The sequence below is a fragment of the Theropithecus gelada genome, chromosome 2, assembly GCF_003255815.1.
Source record: "Theropithecus gelada isolate Dixy chromosome 2, Tgel_1.0, whole genome shotgun sequence".
Lineage (NCBI taxonomy): Eukaryota > Metazoa > Chordata > Mammalia > Primates > Cercopithecidae > Theropithecus > Theropithecus gelada.
Genome location: NC_037669.1, coordinates 160,953,342 through 160,975,106, shown reverse-complemented (window position 1 = coordinate 160,975,106; position 21,765 = coordinate 160,953,342). Strand labels below are relative to the sequence as shown.

The 21,765-nt window shown below is 40.1% G+C and overlaps 3 protein-coding genes across 13 annotated transcripts in view; 2 read left to right on the top strand and 1 right to left on the bottom strand.

Annotated features, from left to right (window-relative positions):
- Positions 1-10,310, top strand: part of ATP2C1 (ATPase secretory pathway Ca2+ transporting 1) — a 165,455-nt gene extending 155,145 nt beyond the window's left edge. For all 6 annotated transcript variants that reach the window (XM_025374248.1, XM_025374235.1, XM_025374254.1 and 3 more), the window contains one exon: positions 9,752-10,310. In XM_025374248.1, coding sequence (XP_025230033.1) covers positions 9,752-9,847 — 96 coding nt within the window. In that variant the 3' untranslated portion in view covers positions 9,848-10,310. The remainder of the gene's footprint in view (positions 1-9,751) is intronic.
- On the bottom strand, positions 7,475-21,140 carry ASTE1 (asteroid homolog 1). The gene is made up of 7 exons (XM_025374305.1): positions 20,794-21,140; positions 19,446-19,568; positions 17,976-19,302; positions 12,077-12,287; positions 10,587-10,646; positions 9,744-9,939; positions 7,475-7,987 (listed from the first exon to the last, which is right to left on the bottom strand). Exons 3-5 carry the CDS (start codon positions 19,275-19,277, stop codon positions 10,597-10,599), a joined length of 1,563 nt encoding a protein of 520 aa, XP_025230090.1. The 5' UTR covers positions 19,278-19,302; positions 19,446-19,568; positions 20,794-21,140; the 3' UTR covers positions 7,475-7,987; positions 9,744-9,939; positions 10,587-10,596.
- Positions 21,136-21,765, top strand: part of NEK11 (NIMA related kinase 11) — a 291,394-nt gene continuing 290,764 nt past the window's right edge. For 4 of the 6 annotated variants that reach the window (XM_025374283.1, XM_025374271.1, XM_025374266.1 and 1 more), the window contains exon 1: positions 21,136-21,293. The gene's annotated coding sequence lies outside the window, so the exon portion shown is untranslated. Of the gene's footprint in view, positions 21,506-21,765 lie in introns of all 6 variants that reach the window. The other 2 variants (XM_025374277.1, XM_025374294.1) reach the window with 2 other exon arrangements.

The following is a 21,765-nucleotide window of genomic DNA, read 5'->3' as shown; positions in this document are numbered from 1 at the left end:
CCTGACCTCAGGTGATCCACGCGCCTCAGCCTCCCAAAGTGCTGGGATTACAGGCATGAGCCACAGCACTTGGCCTCTTTAGTTTTTTAAATTTTACGTGTAATTCTTTTGGCCTTTCTAGTCTCGTCTCCTACACAATGCTCCAGTACAGTCGACTTTGAGATCATTGTGGACAGTGTTACTTTAAGTTGAAATCCTTTTATCTCTGTCCCAATGTTGAGAATCAGAGAGAGCTTTTACCTCTACTTCAAAGCCCAGTGAAATGCCAACAAGAATAACCTTTCCAGATTTCTATAATGTGTCTGTGTGTGTGTGGGGGGGTACAGTTTCTTGAACACTTTTTTTTGTTTGAGGCAAGGTGTTGCTCTGTAGTGTGATCATGGCTTCCTGCAGCCTGGACATCTGGGCTCAAGTGATCCTCCTACCTCAACCTCTCGAGTGGCTGGGACTGCAGGCACATGCCACCATACCTAGCTAATTTTGTGTATTTTTTTGTAGAGATTAGGTTTTGCCATGTCGCCCAGGCTGGTCTCAGACTCCTGGGCTCAAGCAGTCTGCCCGCTTTGACCTCTCAAAGTGCTGGGATTATAAGCGTGAGCCATCACGCCCAGCCTGACTTCTTGTAAACACTCTTTAAATGTAGCAATAAGTTTGCATATAACTTATTTAAATATGTTAAAAATAAAAAGTATTTACATATAACTTATAAAATTGTGGGATTTTTATGTTTTAGAAAGCATTAAAAATTTAAGTTGAAAACACTTGTTGATAAATCTAAACAGAAATTTGGTAATCTCTTTCATAAATTAAGTGTCAAAGTTTGGGGAGAAAAGTGAAAACAATTATTTGAGCCATTAGTTTTTATCCTTAGAAATCCTTTTCTAATATAAATCTGCTGGTGTTCTCGTGTACACATGAGCATATATGATGTAACAGCCTGTGCTTGCACAGCTGCTTCAGGCAGATGGTGTTTCATGTGCAGGTCACTGTGCACACCTGACTTTGCTATTCCTATTCTGTTTTACTCAAATCTGGCCAAACTGACAAATATACCGACAAAGGCCCGCATTTCTGTGGTGTTAGGCCTTCATGGTTGTTAGGCCTGACAGAACTTCTTTTCATATTTAACGCAAAGGTGCCCTAGCATCATTATTTCTTAAGCAATAGTTGCATTGCTCTACTTAGTAACCCTTTTGAGTAGAAACCACATCTCATTGTTATGAGCACTCAATGCCAGAAACTGAGCAAATCGTTCTATATAAATTCCAGAGATCCATTTTTGGGCTCTGGATTTGTAGGTTTTGAAAATGTGCCTTTTAATAGTTTAAAAAAAAATTACTAATCTTCTCAACTACATTAAAGAACTTTCTATTAAAGTTTTCTCTGTGATAAGTATATCAAAGTGCCCTTTAGTTGACAAGTGATAATTTGGTGCCATCTTATGGTCATAAATAAAATACCATATAATGCCTGGACCATTGCTCTTGTCAGGTCTGCATCTTGCAGGCATACTGTGAAACACATGGTTTGTGCGTCTTACAAATAGGTAACTGTGTAGAAAATGTATGTCTGATAGGAAAGACATGACAAACTTTACATTTAAGCATTATTAGATCAATTTTAAGAAGTTATAAATTAGAATGTTTTAATTCCTATTTCTGTCTCATATTCATCTGTGTGGTTACGTAATAGGATTACATTAGATTTTGTAAGTATTTTTCTATATGGAGTGGGTCTGGATGGTTGGATGGTCCATGCATCAGCTAGAGGTATTACAAGTTAGGGAAATAGTTTAATTTAATCTTGTTTAACTCATCCACATGGAGCTATTATTTAGTTTTGGTGTAGAAACTATGGCCAGGCGTGGTGGCTCACACCTGTAATCCCAGCACTTTGTGAGGGTGTGGAAGGCAGGTTGCTTGAGGCCAGGAGTTCGAGACCAGTCTGGCCAACATGGCGAAACTAAAAATACAAAAATCTGTATAGAACTGCTTGAACCTGGGAGGCGGTGAGCCTAGATTGCGCCACTGCATTCTGGTCTGGGAGACAGAACAAGACTCTGTCTCAAAAAAAGAAAAAGGAAAGAAAAGAAAGAAACTACGCCATGCAGGTCAGATTCTCCTGTTGCCTATTTTTGTAAATAAAGTTTTATTAGAACACAACTATGCACATTCATTCACAATATTGTTTATTGGCATTGTCATGCTATGGCAGCAAAGGTGAGCCGTTGCAAGAGACTATATGACCTGTAAAGCCTAAAATATTTACTATCTGGCCCTTTGTAGAAAGTTTGCCTACTCATTTAGATATTCAAAAAGAGGAAAATAGGCCTGTACCTTGCATTCAGTGGATTAGAAAGGAAGTGGCACCAATTTTCTCTACCCTCCAATCTCCCAACAGTATATTCTCTCTTGTATAGATGCACTTGGTAGCAGATTTGATGTCAGTGACTACTCTGAGTCTCCATCAAGGCTCCCATGTAGAGAAAGTCAGAGTGTCTCAGACTGTTGTTAAAACATCATCAACCAGGAGGACATGCCATCACATTATCAAGGCTTCTTGTTCTTACAGTAGGTGGAGTATTCTGATCTGCCGTCCCATCTGAATTGTGCTTCCCATCTCTCTCTCTATGCTCACCCAATTTTTTATCCATCTGAAGCAGTCTTCTCTTGTCTGGTTGATGGGCTCACTTCTACCTCTTGGATGCAGAAGAGAAGTGGAGGTTTCCCTCCTATTGGTTGTACAAACCCAGAGAAACAAAGCTTAATCTGAATAGGCTAAAGTATATTATCTTGCTTAGAGAAGACAACATTTAGTAATAGTAGAAACTAAACTATCCTAACAGCTCAGTCTTAGGGAAAAAATATAGTCACTAACTCATTTTCTCAGAACAGAACATTCTAAACCAAAACATATCTGCATAGTTCCCACACATACCAAAAGGTGACTATATATGTGCATATATACATAAATGTAAAAATATATTTATATTTTCAGAGAAAGACTTAGCTATTTTAACCAAATAGAATGTTTTCAAGAGTAGCAGGAATAGAAGAGATTGAATGTGCATTGTAACATGTTCATTTTTCATTTGATTTCTCTCCCTAAAAACAGAATCCAGTGAAACTAGCTGGAAATTCTTCTTTCATGTATTATCTCATTCTCTTCTCCCATTTTAACAGACTGTCGTGCAGTCATGCCTTTTAAATTTTAAAACTTCCTTCCTTAACATGAAGTTCTCATCTTAGAATTTTTACAGCTGGATGGACTTGAATTTAGTATTATTCATACCTCTGGAAAGAAATGCAAAAGCAGCTTATCCTGTATGGCTCAGAAAGCTGCTGCTGGAAGTGGGGTGGCATTTTTCCAAGAGTAGTATTTAATTTCAAATTGGTACAAGATGCAGAATCACTTTCAGCTGTGATGACTGAAGTGTGTCATTAAAAGACATGAGATAAACACCAAGTACCCCACATCTATCTTATTGAAAATACAGTGTCACATTTTGAGTCAGGCACCACTGAAAGTTTATCCTTTTATGGAACTTTCTGGTCTTGGTAGTGATGGCTTTCCAGGTGCTGCTCAGGTTCATGGTACGCCAGCCAGCCAAATAGCATGTGGTTGAGAGCAGCACCCAGTGAAATCTGGCAACCTTGCTAAGGGTAAAACTGGGTTTGGCTTCCTTAGGATTATGGAGTAGGGCCAGGTTTATAACGCTGGTAGTTGCAGGAAGAGGAAATTCCTAGGAAATGGTAATATCTGCTCTTCACCTTTTTCTCTCTTTTTTTTTTTTTTTTTGAGACGGAGTCTCGCTCTGTCGCCCAGGCTAAAGTGCAGTGGCACGATCTCAGCTCACTGCAAGCTCTGCCTCCTGGGTTCACGCCATTCTCCTGCCTCAGCCTCCCGAGTAGCTGGGACTACAGGTGCCTGCCACCACGCCGGCTAATTTTGTTTTTGTATTTTTAGTAGAGATGGGGTTTCACTGTGTTAGCCAGGATGGTCTCGATCTCCTGACCTCGTTACCCACCCACCTCGGCCTCCCAAAGTGCTGGGATTACAGGTGTGAGCCACTGCGCCTGGCCACCTTTTCCTATCTTTAAACATGCCAAGGGCTCTTTCAAATTGAGCTTTAAAAACACTACAGAAAACTCTGAAAATAGGAAAAAGGGCTAAAGGGGGACAGGTACGCACATGGGGATAATTCCTTCTAGTCTTTTGTCATTATTTTCTAAGTTTGAGCTTGGCTGCCCATTGAAATTCTCTTGGTAGTTTTCTACCCTTTCCAGTGTGGCTACTGCTGGAGTTGCTATAATATTCTCACATTCCTGCCCGTGTCTCTTCTTCACCATATTTGATAGTGTTGATCTCCTTTGCCTCTGCAAAATTCTGCTTTTAAACCTATGGCAATTCTGGTCTCAAACGTTGTCTTAATCTTTGTACTGCTTAACACTCACTCACTTCTTCCCACATTCCTTGCTTTGCCCTGGCTTTTCATTGGGGATATAACAGTGGCCATCACTTAATAACACATTTTTAGTATGAGGCACTGTGTTAAGTAACTTAAAAATACATGTTATTTTATCTTTTACACAATAATTTGGACTGTTAAAATCCTTTGTAGGTGGGGCAACTGAGGCATAGTCATTGATTTATTTCCTTTTGTGCACAAAGGAGAAAAAGAGAATTCTAAGGGCTTTTTAGCTATGGTCTTTATCTTCTGAAATTCAAATTCAGATGCTAAAAGGTTAATTTGAATTCTTTCCCCATGATCAAATAGCATGAAAGACCTGTGATTATATTTACAGGATGTATATTAAACTTTCAAGGTCCAGGTGTCTCAAAAAGTGCTTGTACAAAATAGACTTCACATATAATTTTATCAGCACTAAATACAGAACATGATTAGGTTATAGTAAAAGTTTTCCTGTCTCTGCAGCTTTATCTCTAAAATTTATTCATCTTAGCTGCCCAGAGTTCCTTTTGTTACTTGAGCTGCTAACTGAAGACAATTTCCAAAGCCTAAGATAAGATTTCATTTGTTAGAACTGAATTAGAAAGAGCAGGACCTAATCACTTGATTGCAAACACAGGAAACTAGATTTTGGAAAGGGAATATGGGATGTATAACATTCTGCTTCTACACAGGTGTTCCTAATGTATATCTGATCTGAATTTTAAAATTCCTATTCTTTAAAGCCAGGTCAAAAGCCAGGCATGAGAATCTTCCTGTGATTTAACCTCTCATCCTGGTGACTGCTGTTTCCTTATTGTAGTATTCAGTCTGCACTTTGCCATTTTGCATCTGACAGACAATACTTTTATAATGGTAAAAACCACAGTTACTTTTGCACCAACCTAATAAAATAATCTCTTGTCATTTCATTGTGTGTTGTCTCCCAAGCAGCTTAAACAAGAATGTCTTCTGCAGGGGGTTCAGGTGCTATGTCATCATGCTTCGGTGAACCACCTTATATACTCCTGTGAAGTACCTTATATACTCATCTAATATATTTAGGAGAAGATATACACCAGGGTAGTATACTTAAAGGGACATTATTAGACTTTCACTCCTTTACTGCAAGGCTGGATAATTTTCAGTGGAATGGTCCTGAAATGGTTAGAGAAAGGAACCTGACTTATTACTTCTGCTGGAGGAGGACACTTTTAATCAAAGAAAAACATGATAGAGGTAATTCAGTGGTTTTAAGAAGCAGTGTTGATGACAACCCAGGAAATGGGACAGTTATATTAATATAATCTCCAGATTAGCCTCAAACTCCAGGAATCAAGGTAGGGAGGATTTGGTATAACAAAGGTCTTATATGTGTGTGTTTTTGTTTTGTTTTGTTTTGTTTTGTTTTTTGAGACGGAGTCTTGCTCTGTCACCCAGGCTTGAGTACAGTGGCGCTATCTCGGTTCACTGCAGCCTCTGTCTCCCAGGTTCAAGCAACTCTCCCACCTCAGCCTCCTGAGTAGCTGGGACTACAGGTGCCTGCCATGATGCCCGGCTAATTTTTGTATTTTTAGTAGAGATGGGGTTTCACCATGTTGGCCAGGCTGGTCTTGAACTCCTGACCTCAAATAGTCTGCCTGCCTTGGCCTTCCAAAGTGCTGGGATTACAGGCGTGAGCCACACACCCAGCACGGGTCTGACATGTTTATAGTCCCCATTAGATACATTATTTTCCAGTAACATTTCTTTTCAAAAATAGATGTACTTGACTGCTCTTTTCTTGATTCTTCTGGGAATAACCATCTCTTTGGAGATGGTTGTTAGTAAGATTATAAAAATAACCTTACTGAAGAACTCCCATGTAATCCTCTGAAAATAATAAAAATTTCCTTATTTCAAGAACTCTTATTTAACAAAGTAATTGTTAGGTTTGAATATTCTAGGAGCAAATGATGTATTGTGTCTTTTGTAAATGGAGAAACCCAGTCAACACTTGGCAGGTGTGTGTTTGACACTGGCTGATGCTGGGCTTATTCCTCTAAGAGTATGGTACTTCTAGGAAAGTAAAGAAAATTGTTTATTAGATATTAGGAACTGTACATAGGCCTGCTCAAAATGGCAGCTTTAAAGCTACGTTTAGGGCTATTCCTGATGGAATATACCAGTGGGAGAGTACAGAAGGAAGAACACAATTTGTATGAATACAAGTAAAATGAAGGTTGAATATATTTTCAGATCTTGCCCAATGCATTTATTCTACTTGGTTCTCTTTATTTTCAAGTTCTTATTTGGAACTGGCTTGCACCTTCATAACTCTTCAGGTATTTCTAATTTTAGCAGCCTCTATTTGGCAGTATTTTCCAGAGCAGTACCTTTTAAACTTTTTCACTACAGTCCACAGTAAGGAATACATTTTACACAATGACCTAATACATGATATGTATATCTGATATTTTCCATTCTAATTTTTTCATTAAAAAATAATGGGTGTGACTCATTACTTTCACATCTCATTAATGGGTCAAAATCTATAGTATAAAGAGGGCATAGAGTCTGGTGTTGCTGCATATATCTCTGATATTTTCACTTCTCACTGTTTCCTCCTCCTCTAGGTCTAACAGCTCAGGATGCTGTTTCTTATTTGGCTGGGGCCATTAGTTTCAACTTCTGCTTTAAAACCTGAAGTGTACCTAAAGTGCTCTTCAATCCTGTCATGGTCTCATTGACTTAAGTACTTACTTTTAGTAGAGACAGTTTTCTGTCTGGCATCCTCACTTCTCTACCTTTCATTGCCCAGACTTCATACTAAAGTACAGAGAGGAAACTGTTTTTAAAAATTTTTGAAATGATAACCAGCTGCTACTTAAAGGCAATAATTGAGTGTGACTTCTACTCTTTCTGAGAATGTAGCTGGCTAAATTGCTGCAATTTAAAGCGTATAGCATATATTACCGTTAACTTGCTGAAATGGAACATGAGAAGTATAAACATGGTTTCAAACATATTTAGAAATACAAAAGTTTCTTAAATCAGGTTGTATTTATTAAAAGCAAAATACAAAATAACTTGGAATTCAGATTGCTGTGATGTTTATCCCCTAACAGGTTAGTCCTAAAGAAAAAGTTAATTGTTTCAAGGGAGGTAACAGAATAATTTTAAGTAAGGATTATATTAAATACATCTAGTTTGATGCAAACTGAGTTTTATTCAAGGTCGGAGGCCTCACTATGTTCCTCTAAGTTTTCAACCATTAACAACCCAAACCGGTTGTTTCCCTTGTACCAACACTTGGTGTGTGCAGTGGTTCTCCCTCTGTTCTTAGAACAGCTGGTATTCTGTTTCTTCTGCCTTTTTTTTTTCGAATTTGATTTACCTTTTGGTAGGAATATTTCAGTGGGGGCATATGACCTTGTGGCATTGAATAGATGTTCATAAAGTTGCTTAGCCTCAGGACACATGCTCAGGAGACTTTCTACAGAGGTCGATGCTAGCAGTTGTTGGCATAGCCCGTGCACCAGGCTTCCACTGTACAGTCTGTTCAAAGGGAGAAAACAGTATGTTGTTAAAGAACTAATTCAGTGCAACAGGATAACCATCATTGACATAGCTTCAACAAATGCATCTAAATAATGAGAGCTCTTATTGCTCTATAATATTATTGAAATTACTTAAGAATAATCTGTTCTTTGAAGGAAGGAACTGAGCTGGTATGACAAAGATTCTTTGCTGGTGATACTTAAAAACTTTTCATCAACAAATTACATGATGCATGCTTAGTTCGTTCTGCAGTTAGTCCCAAGGCTGAGGAGGTGTCTTTAACACTTTAATTTTAAAGAAAAGCAATTTAAAATGACCCTGATAAACCAAATAGGTGGTTTGTTAGAATATGAGAAAATTTATTGGCATCATCTGCAAGGTCATTCACTGGGACTAAAACCTTCACAAATAGAAGATGAGATTAATCGGAATCCACAAGTTTATTAGTTATGGACAAAGCTGATGAACTGGTACCTTAGCAATCCATGTAGAACCATCATTTAATCAGTGTAAAATCTCTGTGTAAAAAGCCTTGGTTATGCTGAGATTCAAGAACAGTCCTGCTCTTTAAATCATGATTAAGAGAACTGTTTGGTTTTGTGTTTCCTGTTTTGTTTTAAAAGGATTTGTGGTAACTAAAGAGGATCCAGTCAAGAATGACCTTAAATTATTAAACAAAAGAAATAAAGAATCCATGGGTCAAAGGCCAATTAGTCTTATTTGTGTTAGCTCAGATATAAGGCCCAGAGATACATTAACAACACTGTTTACTGCCAGGAGGCTTTTTACCTTGAAATATATAAAGTCCCACCATATTTTGTATGCCTCCATATATCCTCATTCAAAGTATTGAAGGCACTGGGGCTGCAACAGCAAATTAAATAGACAAGCCCCTCTACCCATAGAGTTTACATCTGAGTGGAGAGACAAACAAAACATAATCTATCTCCTTTTTATCTTCATCTCTCCCTCAAGTACCTCCTGGATGGTCAGTTACCAAGATGTCCAATCCACTGATCCTATCACTGTTTTCACTGCTCCACACCCTACTGCTGCTGTCATTTATTTTTATGATACCCAGCTTAAACTCCACAGACAAACATTATAATTACTCTGTGGCACATAGGCTCAACTCCCTTATTGTCTTTCTTGCCTGGTAAAGCAAACATCCTATGTTAAGTTCACTTGGGCATCTACTCATCATCTCACTTAGAATGAAAACTCCATTAGAGCAGAGATTCTGTTTTTGTCCCTACACCCTAGCACAGGGTAGGCATTTAATATTTGAATGAATGAGTAAGCTATATGCCAGGTGGTAAGGAATGCAGTTAAAAAAAATACAGAGTAACAGGACTAGAGTGAATGAGGGTAGACAGTATGTCTCACTAGGGTGGGTTATCAGAAAAAGGCTCTACAAAGTGACATTTAAAGACCAAGAGGAAAGGAGAGAGTTATATCCTACCAACAGTTACTTCCCCTCTCCCACATATTAATGTTTTACTTAAAGGAACTGATGTTTTAAAATTGAATTGAATCATGGAAACATTCTTTGAGAATATGTAAATTTAATATTTTTCCTGTTTCCAGCTCTTCAGCTGTAACAGTGACTCAAAATCAATTACACTAAGATTAGGTTTTGTTTTTTTTTGTTTGTTTGTTTTTTTAAGTAACTTTGTTGCTTTAAATATAAGTGAAAGTACTGTATTTACTTTTGTGTGCTTCCATCTGAACTAAAGTTTCCCATGGTGCTTACCGAGTTAGGTCTGGCTCTGGGAGAGGAGTGGACAACAGCTGGTTGAGATACATCCCCATCTGGAGACAGGATTGCCACTGACAGAAGATGTGAGCTGTGTCTAAGTCCAGTCTTGTGCCCAGCCGTGTCTGCACCTTCACTCTTTGGAACTCTGCATACAACATCTTAGCACCATCTTCCTGCAGCTCTTCCTTACCTAAATAAAGAAACAACCCAAGGGCAGTATTTCAAAAGCACTGTAACAGCTTTTCATTTCCCCACATATACTACAAATTCCATACAGAAAACAATGCATTGAAAAAAACCAAGATGTTTTTCTCTTCTGGCTTCATAAATGCCTTGCTGTATAAATTGAAATACTGATATTGAACTGTTTTTTTAATGATGACCTAACTTTATTTAACCCATCAGAATTTACTTTTTCCCTGAAATAAGATCTCTTCCACTGGTCTACTACCTGACTATAAACATGTCTGCATTTGAATTCTCTAAACCCTAAATCTGTGTCTATGAAAAATACAAATGACTATTAAATATTATTCTCTTTACTGTTCTCTTTCACCGAAACTCCCATGCTGTGGTACATTTGTGTTAAAGAAACAACCTGTGTGTTCAAAACACATTTTGACCTCTGTGTTTTATGGGAGGAAGCTAAAGTATGACTTGGAGAATTTGGCAAATAATCAGCTTCTTTTCATAGTAGGATAAGGGGCAAGAAGCAACAATCCTAGGAAATAAGGAATGTTGCGTGTGTTTAGCTGTAAGTTTCTACAGATTTGTTTGGGCAGGGGTACACAAAATTAACATCTGGACCAATTTGAAAATAATAAAAAGGAGGCCCACCTTTTACCAACTAGCGAGCAGCAAGGCACTGAGCCTGCCTGGGGAAAGGGTCCACGTTTCCTAAAAGAAAAGAAACAGACCCTTGACATGCCCCTTCTGTTGGACTCAGGTAAAAACTTAATAGGCTTGTGCTCTGAGAGCTTTCTTACAGTGTATTTATTATTCAGTCAGAGGAAATACCCTAAATCTGTGTTCATAAAGCAGCAGTGGGCCTTCACTGATTTGTTTTAAGTTGGCTGTCGTATAACAATAGTCCCTCTGACAGCTGGCAAGCTTGAGCCTTAATACTTGGGAAACAGGAGTCCATGCTGTTCCATTCTTTTATCTAACTTATAAAATAGTAAACTGGAGTAGCACTATCTAATAGAACTTTCTGCAGTGCTGTCCAATACAGTAAGCTAGTCTATGGCCATATGTGACTACCTGACACTTGAAGTGTGGCTAGTGTGACTGAAAACCTCAATTTTTAATTTAAATGGAATTTAACTTTGGCCACGTCTGGCTAGTAGCCACCATAATAGATAGTACTATTCTAGAGTATAATTATTATACATATTTATACAGTGGTAGAGCATTCATAATCTTTAAAGAGGATATTCCACTACAGTATTAAAGTGTCCCAATGTTTCAGCATTTACTTCACCTTGTATTATACGCAGATAAACTTGCCTCGGTGTATTTAAGAGATACTACTGGCCGGGCGCGGTGGCTCATGCCTGTAATCCCAGCACTTTGGGAGGCTCAGGCAGGTGTATCACAAGATCAGGAGTTCCAAGACCAGCCTGACCAAGATGGTGAAACCCTGTCACTACTAAAAATACAAAAATTAGCTGGGTGTGGTGGCAGGCTCCTGTAATCCCAGCTACTTGGGAGGCTGAGGCAGGAGAATCGCTTGAACCCAGGCGGCAGAGGTTGCAGTGAGCCAGGATTGTGCCACTGCACTCCAGCCTAGGCAACAGAGTGAGACTCCATCTCAAAAAAAAAAAAAAGACAAATTACTATGTCATCACTACTTACATACTAATTGAAACTGACAGCAGAGAAAAAGGAATAAAAAGACGTATAAGCAAGAATGCAGTGGCTGTAGGTATTTAGAAGTTTCACTTCTGGGCAAGTTTCTTGTGATGACATTGCTGCTGTGCGAATAATTGGATAGGGAACATGGAGTACAAATGCAGCTGGCAAAATACACTGTCATACTTCACAAGTTAAAGCAGTAGGTGCCACCAGAGATGGGAGTTGGCAGTATCCCAACACATCTCACTGCTGTATACTTAAGATTCAAGCCCTCCAGCACTGAACCTGGCACATGAAGTGTTAAAAAATATTTACCAATGAATGAATGATATTTTGGTGACTCCACATCTAAGTTCTGATATAATTAATGGGAGTAAATAATCCAAGAATACTTTTTTGTTTGTGTAAACTCTTGAGCAAACAATTTGCAAGCAACATGCAACAATATACTCCTGTAATTTCCAGTTACCTACCAGGGCTGTTGATTATGGCAGTCAAGGGTCCCACTAGCATTGAGAGCAGTAAGGATTGTAGATGATGTAGCTTTGTTTTGGTCTCAGTGTGCTGCAACCAGTAGCAACTGACAGCAACGGGCAACTTCAGTGAAGCAGGGATTGGCTCCAGGATGGTCTGTTTCACCTTCAGGGTTTCTAACAGAAGCATCTGCCGCCGCCTCAAGGAGAGCTGAAAATACACACCAAGCATCCTGCAAGTTACTTTGGGAAATGTCTGTTATTTTTTTTTCCACCATAGCATGAAAAGATTTAATGCTAATGAAACTTCTGTCAGCTGTTAAACTTCTTGTGGGAAAAAAAAATCAGCCACACTCACAGCATTTAGAACATGAATGAGATGCTTTATAAATATGGTTGGTTGAATGGGTGTACTGCATACTCCTACACAACCTTTACTTATGTCATTCCATCCTCTTTGTATACGCTGGTGAGCATCTTCAGTGCACATGTCACATGGGAAGCTTGTTAAAAATTCAATCCTCAGGCCCTACTCCATAAATTTTGATTGACTAACCTGAGAGAGAGCCCAGGAATATACATTTTAACTAGCAGCCCAACTATTCTACTTTGAGAAACAAAGCTCTATACTCAACCCCACCTGTTGCCTGTGCAACAGGCATTTGCCTTCAACATGATGCCATTACTAATTGCCTCCAGAAGACAAACGTTGCTTATAGGAACCCTTTGTGGCATATACTCTATTTGTTTGGGTCCTGTCTCATGTCCCTTCCCTGTTGAATGCTTTATTGTCTTTGCATAAAAGACACACAGGGATTGTCCCAGGGGGCTGCTTGTAGATTAGAGGTATATTCAAGGGAGACAGGAATATTTTAAGGACTACTTGCATTGTGCTTGCAGTAACACACCACACTCACTTTTACTTCATGGTTTAAAATGTACTTCAAGTAAAAGCTCAGAAGTAAACAGCTGTAAGAGCACTGAGGTTCTTGTTTAAATAATTTTACCTCAATGAATTACCAAGACTTGCAAGAACCAGAAGGGACCTTACAGGTCATGCACTCACAGGAATATTAAAAGGGCATCTTCTGGGGGACTTTAAAATCAAACTTTAAGAAAAAAAAAGTTGTATCCTTAGTGTCCGCACACAGCCAGAAAAAGATTTTCTGCTTTCTGGAAAGTCGAGATGGTGATAGATTTCTTAGCATGTAACATCTAGTTAGTAGAAAGAGTGGTTGACAGCTGAGACTAGAGATGTTCACCTGAAACAAAACACATCATAAATGACAAAATAGTTTTGTCATTAATGCATGAAAACTTTAGTATGATTATTTCTAAATACTGCTTTTAATAATATTGTGATAAAAATTTTAAAATGAGAAAGATGCAAAGAGCTTTATAGTATAACCAATCACCGCTACTGGAAGTAGTTTTAACTACTTAAATTTAAAGTAAAGTGGAGGCCGGGCGCAGTGGCTCAAGCCTGTAATCCCAGCACTTTGGGAGGCCGAGGCGGGCGGATCACGAGGTCAGGAGATCGAGACCATCCTGGCTGACACGGTGAAACCCTGTCTCTACTAAAAATACAAAAAACTAGCCGGGCGTGGTGGCTGGCGCCTGTAGTCCCAGCTACTCGGGAGGCTGAGGCAGGAGAATGGCGTAAACCCAGGAGGAGGAGCTTGCAATGAGCTGAGATCCGGCCACTGCACTCCAGCCTGGGATGTTGTGCCCTGCACTAACCCTATGGCCTTGTTCGAAAGGTTTCAGACCTTTTCTCCAGTCTGTCTGACTTATCTGTAAAATGGTCATTATAATGACTTGTATAAGATGTTTCATCAAACTCACCAGTCCTCAGTCCCTTCCAAAAGGGGAAGAACTCAACTCACAGCCCTTAAAGTTAGGTTCTATCCCATGTGACCACTACTTTCCCTCTTCCCCAGGGGGAACGAAAGTACAAGCCTGCAGAAGCAGCTGTCCCGAGAGGCAAAGATGCCCGGAGAGACTGGTCTACTGGTCTTGGCTGCCTTACTCCTTAAGAATGATCCACTTCTGTGTCTCCTTATGATTAACCTCCCATTGGTTAACTTGAATGGTGCTCTGTCCATTGCAACTAACATAACCAAAATGAAAACCTATCCCATGTGGTTATTGTGGGAATTAAATGAGAGACTGTACAGTTTCTATTAACAACAGCTGGTCAAAGCAGATAATGTATTACAACAAGATGTAAAAAACAAAATGAATAGGTACTATCACAAGGTTTCTATACTTGTTCCTGCATTTGTGTTTGGAATCACATTAGCACCTGGTACATTTATAATTTTCATGGGCTAATTAGAACAATTAAGCATTGAGCTAAATTCAGAATTGATTAATTTATGCCAAGAGAAAGCTGGGTGATAGCACAGCACAGAGAGTGAACTAAAATTTCACTCTATTTTGAATCCAGGTAAATGATGAGAACACTAAGTCATCTCTACCTAGCAAGGAATATAAGCAGCCTGCTATACTCATGGATTCAGTTGGATTTCCATGTGGGGGAAAAAGGTGTCCTGATCCCTATTTCACACCATACGCACCCACAAAAAACCAATTCTAGCTAAGTTATAGATCTAAATGCTAAACGTGAACAGCAAAAAATTTTCATGACCCTGGAGTAGGCAATTTCTTAAGCAGTTCACAAAAGTGGTAACCACAAATAATAAAAATTTAAATTAGAGTATATTAAGAACTTCTGTTCATCAAAACATACTAAAGAGTGAGTAAACAATGGGAGAGACTATTCACAATATGTTATTTGACAAAGGTACCGTATATGGTAACAAAAATGAGCAAAAAACTGTACAGAAACTTCATATAACAGAATGTCAAATGGCTGATGAACACATGGAAATGGAAAATTGGAAAGAACCCGAATGCTCATAAGCTGTATAATGAAAAAAAATGCTCATAAGTGTATAATAGTAATATACCAAAATAGAATAACGTTACAGCAACGAGAAATGAATGATCACCTACTCACAGCAATGCAAATGAATCTCATGTGGAATAAAATCCAGATGAAAGAGTTCCTTTCTAAAGTAAAAATTCAGTTAAAACTATTCTGTGGTGTTAAACAGTCAAGAGAGTGATTATAGGGAGTTGCAGAGCGAGTAACTGGAACCAGAAACTAGGAGAAGCTTCTGGGGTGGCGATAATGATTCTTTCCATGGATGTATAGACCTTGCAAAAATTTATCATGCTGTACAAATGATTTGTGCACTTTACTATGTTTATACTCAAGGAAGCATGAATTGCAAAGGAACAAGATGAAACTTTAGGGGTTATGGATACATTCATTATTTTAATTGTAGGATGACCTCACAGATGTAGACATGTCAAAACTCATTAAAGTACACACTTTAAATATGTGCACTTCACTGTACATTACTTCTCAGTAAAGCCATTAAATTTTTTTTTAAAAAACTCTCCTTCAACAGCACCATTTATGTTTGAGCAGAAATGTAATTTTAGCAAAACATTAAGAATGTAGCTACAGTTTGAATTTTATTGGTGTGGGTAAAGTGTTAATAAATCCCTTGTTTGAGAATTTGACTTATGCTCCACTTTCTAGTTTTGTACCCCTGGAAATGTGCTAAAGGTAGGTTGTCAGTTGTGTTACCAAGCATTATAAAGATGACTTATAAAATTGCATCTAAGCTTAAACTATATATAAATGAACTATAAATACCTAGTGGGGACACCATATCTTGGGGTTTCCCTGAGTGCAGTGTCTTAAGTAGGATATCCCTCTCAGGGACCTAGCTAGCTATGTTTATGGCATGAATTATAAGAAAGACTGGATCCTATAGGGAACGGGGCTTTTAAGCCAGTGAAACCTTTTTTTTCTCCTTTATTTAACTGAGATATAATTCATATGTAATAAAAATCATCCTTTTAAAGTATACAATTCAGTGGGTTTAGTGTATATATATTTTTAGAGACAGGGTTTTGCTCAACAGGGAGCACAATCACAGCTCACTGCAGGCTTGACCTCCTGGGCTCAACAATCCTCCAACCTCAGCTTCTTGAGTAGCTGTACCACCATGCCTGGCTAATTTTTAGTTGTTTTTTTTTTTTTTTTGTAGAGACAGAGTCTTCTTGTGTTGCCCAGGTGCTGGTCTTGAACTACTGGCCTCAAGTGATCCTCCCACTTTGGCCTCCCAAAGTGCTGGGCTTACAGATATGAGCCACCTTGCCTTGGTTTAGTATATTTATAAACTTGTACAGCCATCACTAATTCCAAAACATTTTCTTCACTCCGCCACCAAAGAAACCCTGGGGGTTTAACAGTCACTCGCCAATGCCAAGAAGGCTCTTAGATTCACTGCCCCATGCCAAGAAGGCTCTTGCACTCATACACTATGACATTCATCTCCTCCTGTCTGAGATGTGACTGATGAGGAGGCTAAGAGGCTAGTTCCTGGTCAGCTGTGTAGCCCAGGGAATGGCACTACTGGTGTTTTGGGCTAGAGATTCTTTGTTATGGGACACTTTCCTGTGCACTGTAAGTACAGATTGTATAACTTAGCAGCATCTTTGGCCTCTCCCCACTAGATACCAGTAGCAACCACTACCCCTTCTACTCCCTAGGTAGGGACAACAAAAACGTCTCCAGGCATTGCCAAATGTCCTCTGGGGGACAAAATCACCAATGTTGGTAAACCTTTGATGTAGACCGATAACAGTGCTGGGAGAACTCTGACAGAAAAGGAAAACCTGACTCAAACCCACTGGGAAGCTGTGGTTGCTGTCCTACATCCTTGAGTAGACTGGTGCCACGTGTGGTCTATGAGTCTTATGAGACTGAATATGTCATTGGATCTAAGAAAATCCCCTAATGGGCATTGCAATTTTTTTTTGTTTTAAGTTATCTGTATTTAATTTCTGAATCTAGTTCTTTTATGAGCATTGTTTCATATCTATTTGTAATTTTAAATATGTAATATAAAAAGACAACACTGGGATCCATGAGAATTTTTTTCTCCTTGAAAAGGTGGTCTGTTACTCAGGTTTAAGCAACACTGAGTTAGGCTGAGTCATGTTTTCTGTATCAAACTAGGCAAATAACCATAATGACACAAAAACCTATTTTTTTTGTTTTGTTTTAAGACGGAGTCGAGTGCAGTGGCGCAATCTGTGGTCACTGCAAGCTCTGCCTCCCGGGTTCACACCACTTTCCTGCCTCAGCCTCCCGAGCAGCTGGGACTACAGGCGCCTGCCACCATGCCTGGCTAATTTTTGTACTTTTAGTAGAGACGGGGTTTCACCTTGTTAGCCAGGATGGTCTCGATCTCCTGACCTCGTGATCCATCTGCCTCGGCCTCCCAAAGTACTGGGATTACAGGCGTGAGCCATCACGCCCGGCCACAAAAACCTATTTTAAAAAAGGTCTTCATTAATAAAAGTTAAAAAATTAGACCTTAGTATCAGCAGTAACCTTATTTGAAATCTGATGTAGTCTGAGATATTATGCCTATCATTACTGTCTATACTTTTTCTTTCAGTTGTGAATTTTTTTCCTTTTTAGCCACATAATCCCATTCTATTGATAGCTAGTATTAACCTAGTAGTAATAACAATATAGTAGTAATAACTGTGAAGATAACACAGACTACTGAAGTACAGTGGAAATGGTAGATTTAGAGCTAAAAGAGCTGGGTTTGAGTCCTAGCACTGTCACTCTCTGGCTAAGACATTACCTAGTTCACTCAATTTCTAGATTTCTTAGCTATGAAATGAGGGCAAGATAGCACTCAACCTCATCAGTTTGTTATAGTAAGCGAGCTAATATACAAGACAGCACTTTGTAACCTGTAAAGTACTTTACAAAAATTTCATTAGTATTACAAATACTTACCTCAGTCAATTTGCTTAAGTCAGAATGATCCTTGGCCAGTTCTACTGCATCAATGATTGAGGTTTTGATATTCTTATTAATCCTTTCCATTTCACTGAAAGCTAGAGGCTGAGGAGGCAATGCATTCCTGGATGTCTTGTCCAGATGTGGTGAGGCATTTAAAAGAAGCCCATAGATGATTTGCCTGATGGGCTGAGATATTCTGTGGGCATTTGGTTGCTGCATGTTTTCCACCTGTGTGTGAAGAATGGTCCGTCTTAGGACCAAAGCATCACTGATGAAAGGTGATAGCTGGCCTTTAGCTAAAGCCACTAATACCCATTCTGGTAAACCAAGATTCAAGGCATCTGGACAGACATAAGTACCACACTGGAAGAAGTCCTGCAGCTTCACCCGGGACTGTTGGTATTCTTCCATGGAACAGCACAGAAGTTCCTTAACATTTTCTCGATCCTTTTTTGGGAGGTATTTCAGAACATTATCTAGTGCTTCAGTAGGGTTGGCAAAATGAGACAACCAATTCAGAAGTCCCAGGATTCGGTGGTGTCTCCTCCCTTTAGAACTGGTAGCTCCAAGAGGAAGACGTGCTTTACTTAAGAATGTCTCCATGATAGGTAGATTAATATGGTCATTTCCACAAAGCACCGCAAAGAGAGGTAGTAGAGCTTTATTCATATTGCTAAAGTGATGGCAGAATGCTTCAAGGGAAAAGCATTTGGCAGGGATATAGTTTTGTGTGCCCTTAATAGTGTTAATATTTCTCCACTGAAAGCTATTCAATGGGCAAAACCCAGTTTTCAGGTCAAAAATGCAAAAGTCACTATCTGACGATAACACAGGGCAATTCCAATGATTAGCAAGTGTCATAATGTCCCGATCTGCTTCTGAAAAGCACTGGACAAAACATACCTGCAGCTTGATCAAAACCTGTATGAATACTTCCCGGATGAGTAAGGGACATACATACCCACTCCCACCAACAGAAAGGGAATGGGCCATCTGGATCTTCTCTCTAGCTCTGTCCTTTAAAGTTGTAAGCTTTTTATCCGAAATGTCACATCCTCCATCTAATACAACATATGGGCATATATTACAAGCAAACAGTGATTCAAAGAAGTTTTGTACAATATCTGCAAAAGAATCATAGTCCCCACCATACCGGAGCTCCAAGTTTGAATTGAAGGAAAGACGGTGGAAAAGAGCATAGCCATCAATGACAATTTTTGTGTCCCGCAACTTCAAATCAGTGAAGAACTCATTACTGTGATCTTCCACAAAACTCATTAGTCCTCGGATACCCATGACGACAGTCTAAAGAATTAATCGCCTGTTTAAAACAACAGAAAGCATTTTCAATTGATGCTGGTTATGGGGCACCAAGTCATTGCTTCCAGCACCACTAAATCAACAGCAAATGTTATGAAGTGCTCTTTAGATAGAACATAGATATCAACATCCATAAATTCTTACCTAGATCCTCAAGCAATGTTGGCAGTTTGCTTTTTCATTCTCCTCTGCTTTCTGATACAAAGCACAAACTCAATGGTTTCATGGGTTGTGATCTTTGGATGGTGACAGAGGCTGCTGCTAATTCTAAAGAAAAATCATTAAAGTCCATTACTAACACAGAAGTATAGAAGTTCTGTGAACTTTGATTCTGAAGTGGTAATAGTCAACATCTTACAGCACAGAGTATTTGTTTTGTGGGGTCAAAGCAAAAAGTCCTAAGCTTAAAAAATGATATCATTATTCATCTCATAATCACAAAGCATTTGGGCTTCAGTATAGTGAGTTGTGTAGGACCTATGATAGTGATCAAGTTTTTCTTTTGTATTGACAGTCATGGAACTTCTTTCAGACTTCAGGCTTGCGGGCCCTTCTTAATTGGCATAGATTTTGGTATAAGGAAAACTGCTTCATGCCTCTAGGAACCCCTCTATCCAGTTACACCCCTAACCACGAGCTCTTTTCATCGTCTTTTTTTGTTTTGTTTTGTTTTTGAGATGGAGTCTCACTCTGTCGCCCAGGCTGGAGTGCAGTGGCGCGATCTCGGCTCACTGCAAGCTCCGCCTCCCGGGTTCACGCCATTCTCCTGCCTCAGCCTCCCAAGTACCTGGGACTATAAGCGCCCGCCACCTCGCCCGGCTAATTTTTGTGTGTGTGTTTTTAGTAGAGACGGGGTTTCACCGTGTTAGCCAGGATAGTCTCGACCTCCTGACCTCGTGATCCGCCTGCCTCGGCCTCCCAAAGTGCTGGGATTACAGGCGTGAGTCACCGCGCCAGGCCTTCATCATCTTATTTTGCATATCTGGCCCAGTTACTCTTCCTCATCTGGCTAACTTAACTCGCAGGATCAGAATTGATGGTTTTTCTTTTGGTGCCTCAGGCTTCAATATGGCCCAGCATGGTACTGTTACATTAAAATCGTGACATTTTGTCACTCATGGATTTTTTTTTTTGCAATAATTTCGATTTTTAGAGATATTGCATTAAAACTTATCTTGATTACTGAATTTTATTGAGATCTATTTACATTTTACACTTACCTCACGCTAGTCCCAGCCCTGTCAGTATCTCAGAACCCTATTCTGTATAGTACTTATTTCTTTGCAAGGCAGCCTTGTAAAGCGTCCACAAGCAGAGACCCTGTCAACTCGTCCTATGCAAATTACAGGGCCTTGCATAGACAGTTGCGTATAGCTGCACAGAGGAAAGGTGGGCAAAAGGTTTGACCTAAGTCTTCAAACACAGGCCTTCACACACTGTGCCACCTCGGCCCTCACAACCCGCCGCCCAACCTGCAGCAGAGCCCACCTGCTCTTTCCTCCCAGAGGAGTAGCTCCTCCATCAGAAGCCCGCTAGAGCCCAGGGAGGACTGGCTCCTGCACGTGAGAGTTCAACCCCAAGAGCGGGAACCGGAAGTATCCCGTGTGACGTCTCTGGGAAGTACACTTCCGGGATGCCGGTGGCGCCAGACTGCGCCAAGGCGCAGGTGCTCCCGGGCCCGAAGGCGCTAAGTAGCTAAAGAGGGCTGGGACGTACGTTCCGAAGTGGCTACCGTCAGGCTAGGAAAGCTTGGCCCGCCGGTCCTCCTCGCCTTTCTCCGCCTACTTGGGTCGGCGGACACTTCCGCCTTGCTGCAGCCTCATCCCAACTTCCCAGTATGCCCCGCGCCGTCTCCCTGGCGACGGTTCCAAACACCCGTGGCCCGCAGTCTCTGGCGGTCGGTGGGTGCAGTTGCCCCTAGTTTGAGGCCTGCTCGATTACTGGCAAGACTTGGGCAAGCCCCGGGGGCCGCTCCGACCACAACAGGGAAAGGTAAAGCGAACTGTGTTCCTCGGGGCTCGCCAGGCTGCCCTGCAAGGGGGAAGGTAATGGTTTCAAGCTGTCCGGGCTGGGTTCCGAATCTCTAGGACTCCATGGCTGCGGTCTCCTAGCTTTCCTGGACGTCTTATCTCCGGATTTACTCCATTCTCAGTGCCCCTCAATAAACGTTAACCTGCTTTGCCAAAATGTAAATGTTTAAAAAAGTGAAGAAGCACGGAATTGTTCGTTTTACCTTAAGGTTAAGGTTTACTTTAAAGGTAGATTTCTGCTATAGCAGAACCTGGTGACAAATTGGCTTCCTCTTATTACCTGGGAAGGTAACTACTGATTTTTGACTTGTGATAAATACTCCTCCTTCCGTTGTCTTTTGCCCCCAGTCAAATCTGTTTCACCGAGAAGGGGAGTTTGCACAAGTGGTAACTTTCTCCAAGTTCCCATCTAGCTTTCTTAACCAACGTTTTTT

What these genes read in the sequence shown, in the direction of transcription:
- ASTE1 (XM_025374305.1), bottom strand. Translation starts at nt 19,277, where the DNA reads ATGGGTATCCGAGGACTAATGAGTTTTGTGGAAGATCACAGTAATGAG. An exon ending in ACTTAAGCAAATTGACTGAG is followed by an intron (nt 12,288 to 17,975) that starts GTAAGTATTTGT and finishes GTGTATTTTCAG; the next exon opens with CTCTCCTTGAGGCGGCGGCA. An exon ending in TGCCATAATCAACAGCCCTG is followed by an intron (nt 10,647 to 12,076) that starts GTAGGTAACTGG and finishes CTTTTCTTTTAG; the next exon opens with GAAACGTGGACCCTTTCCCC.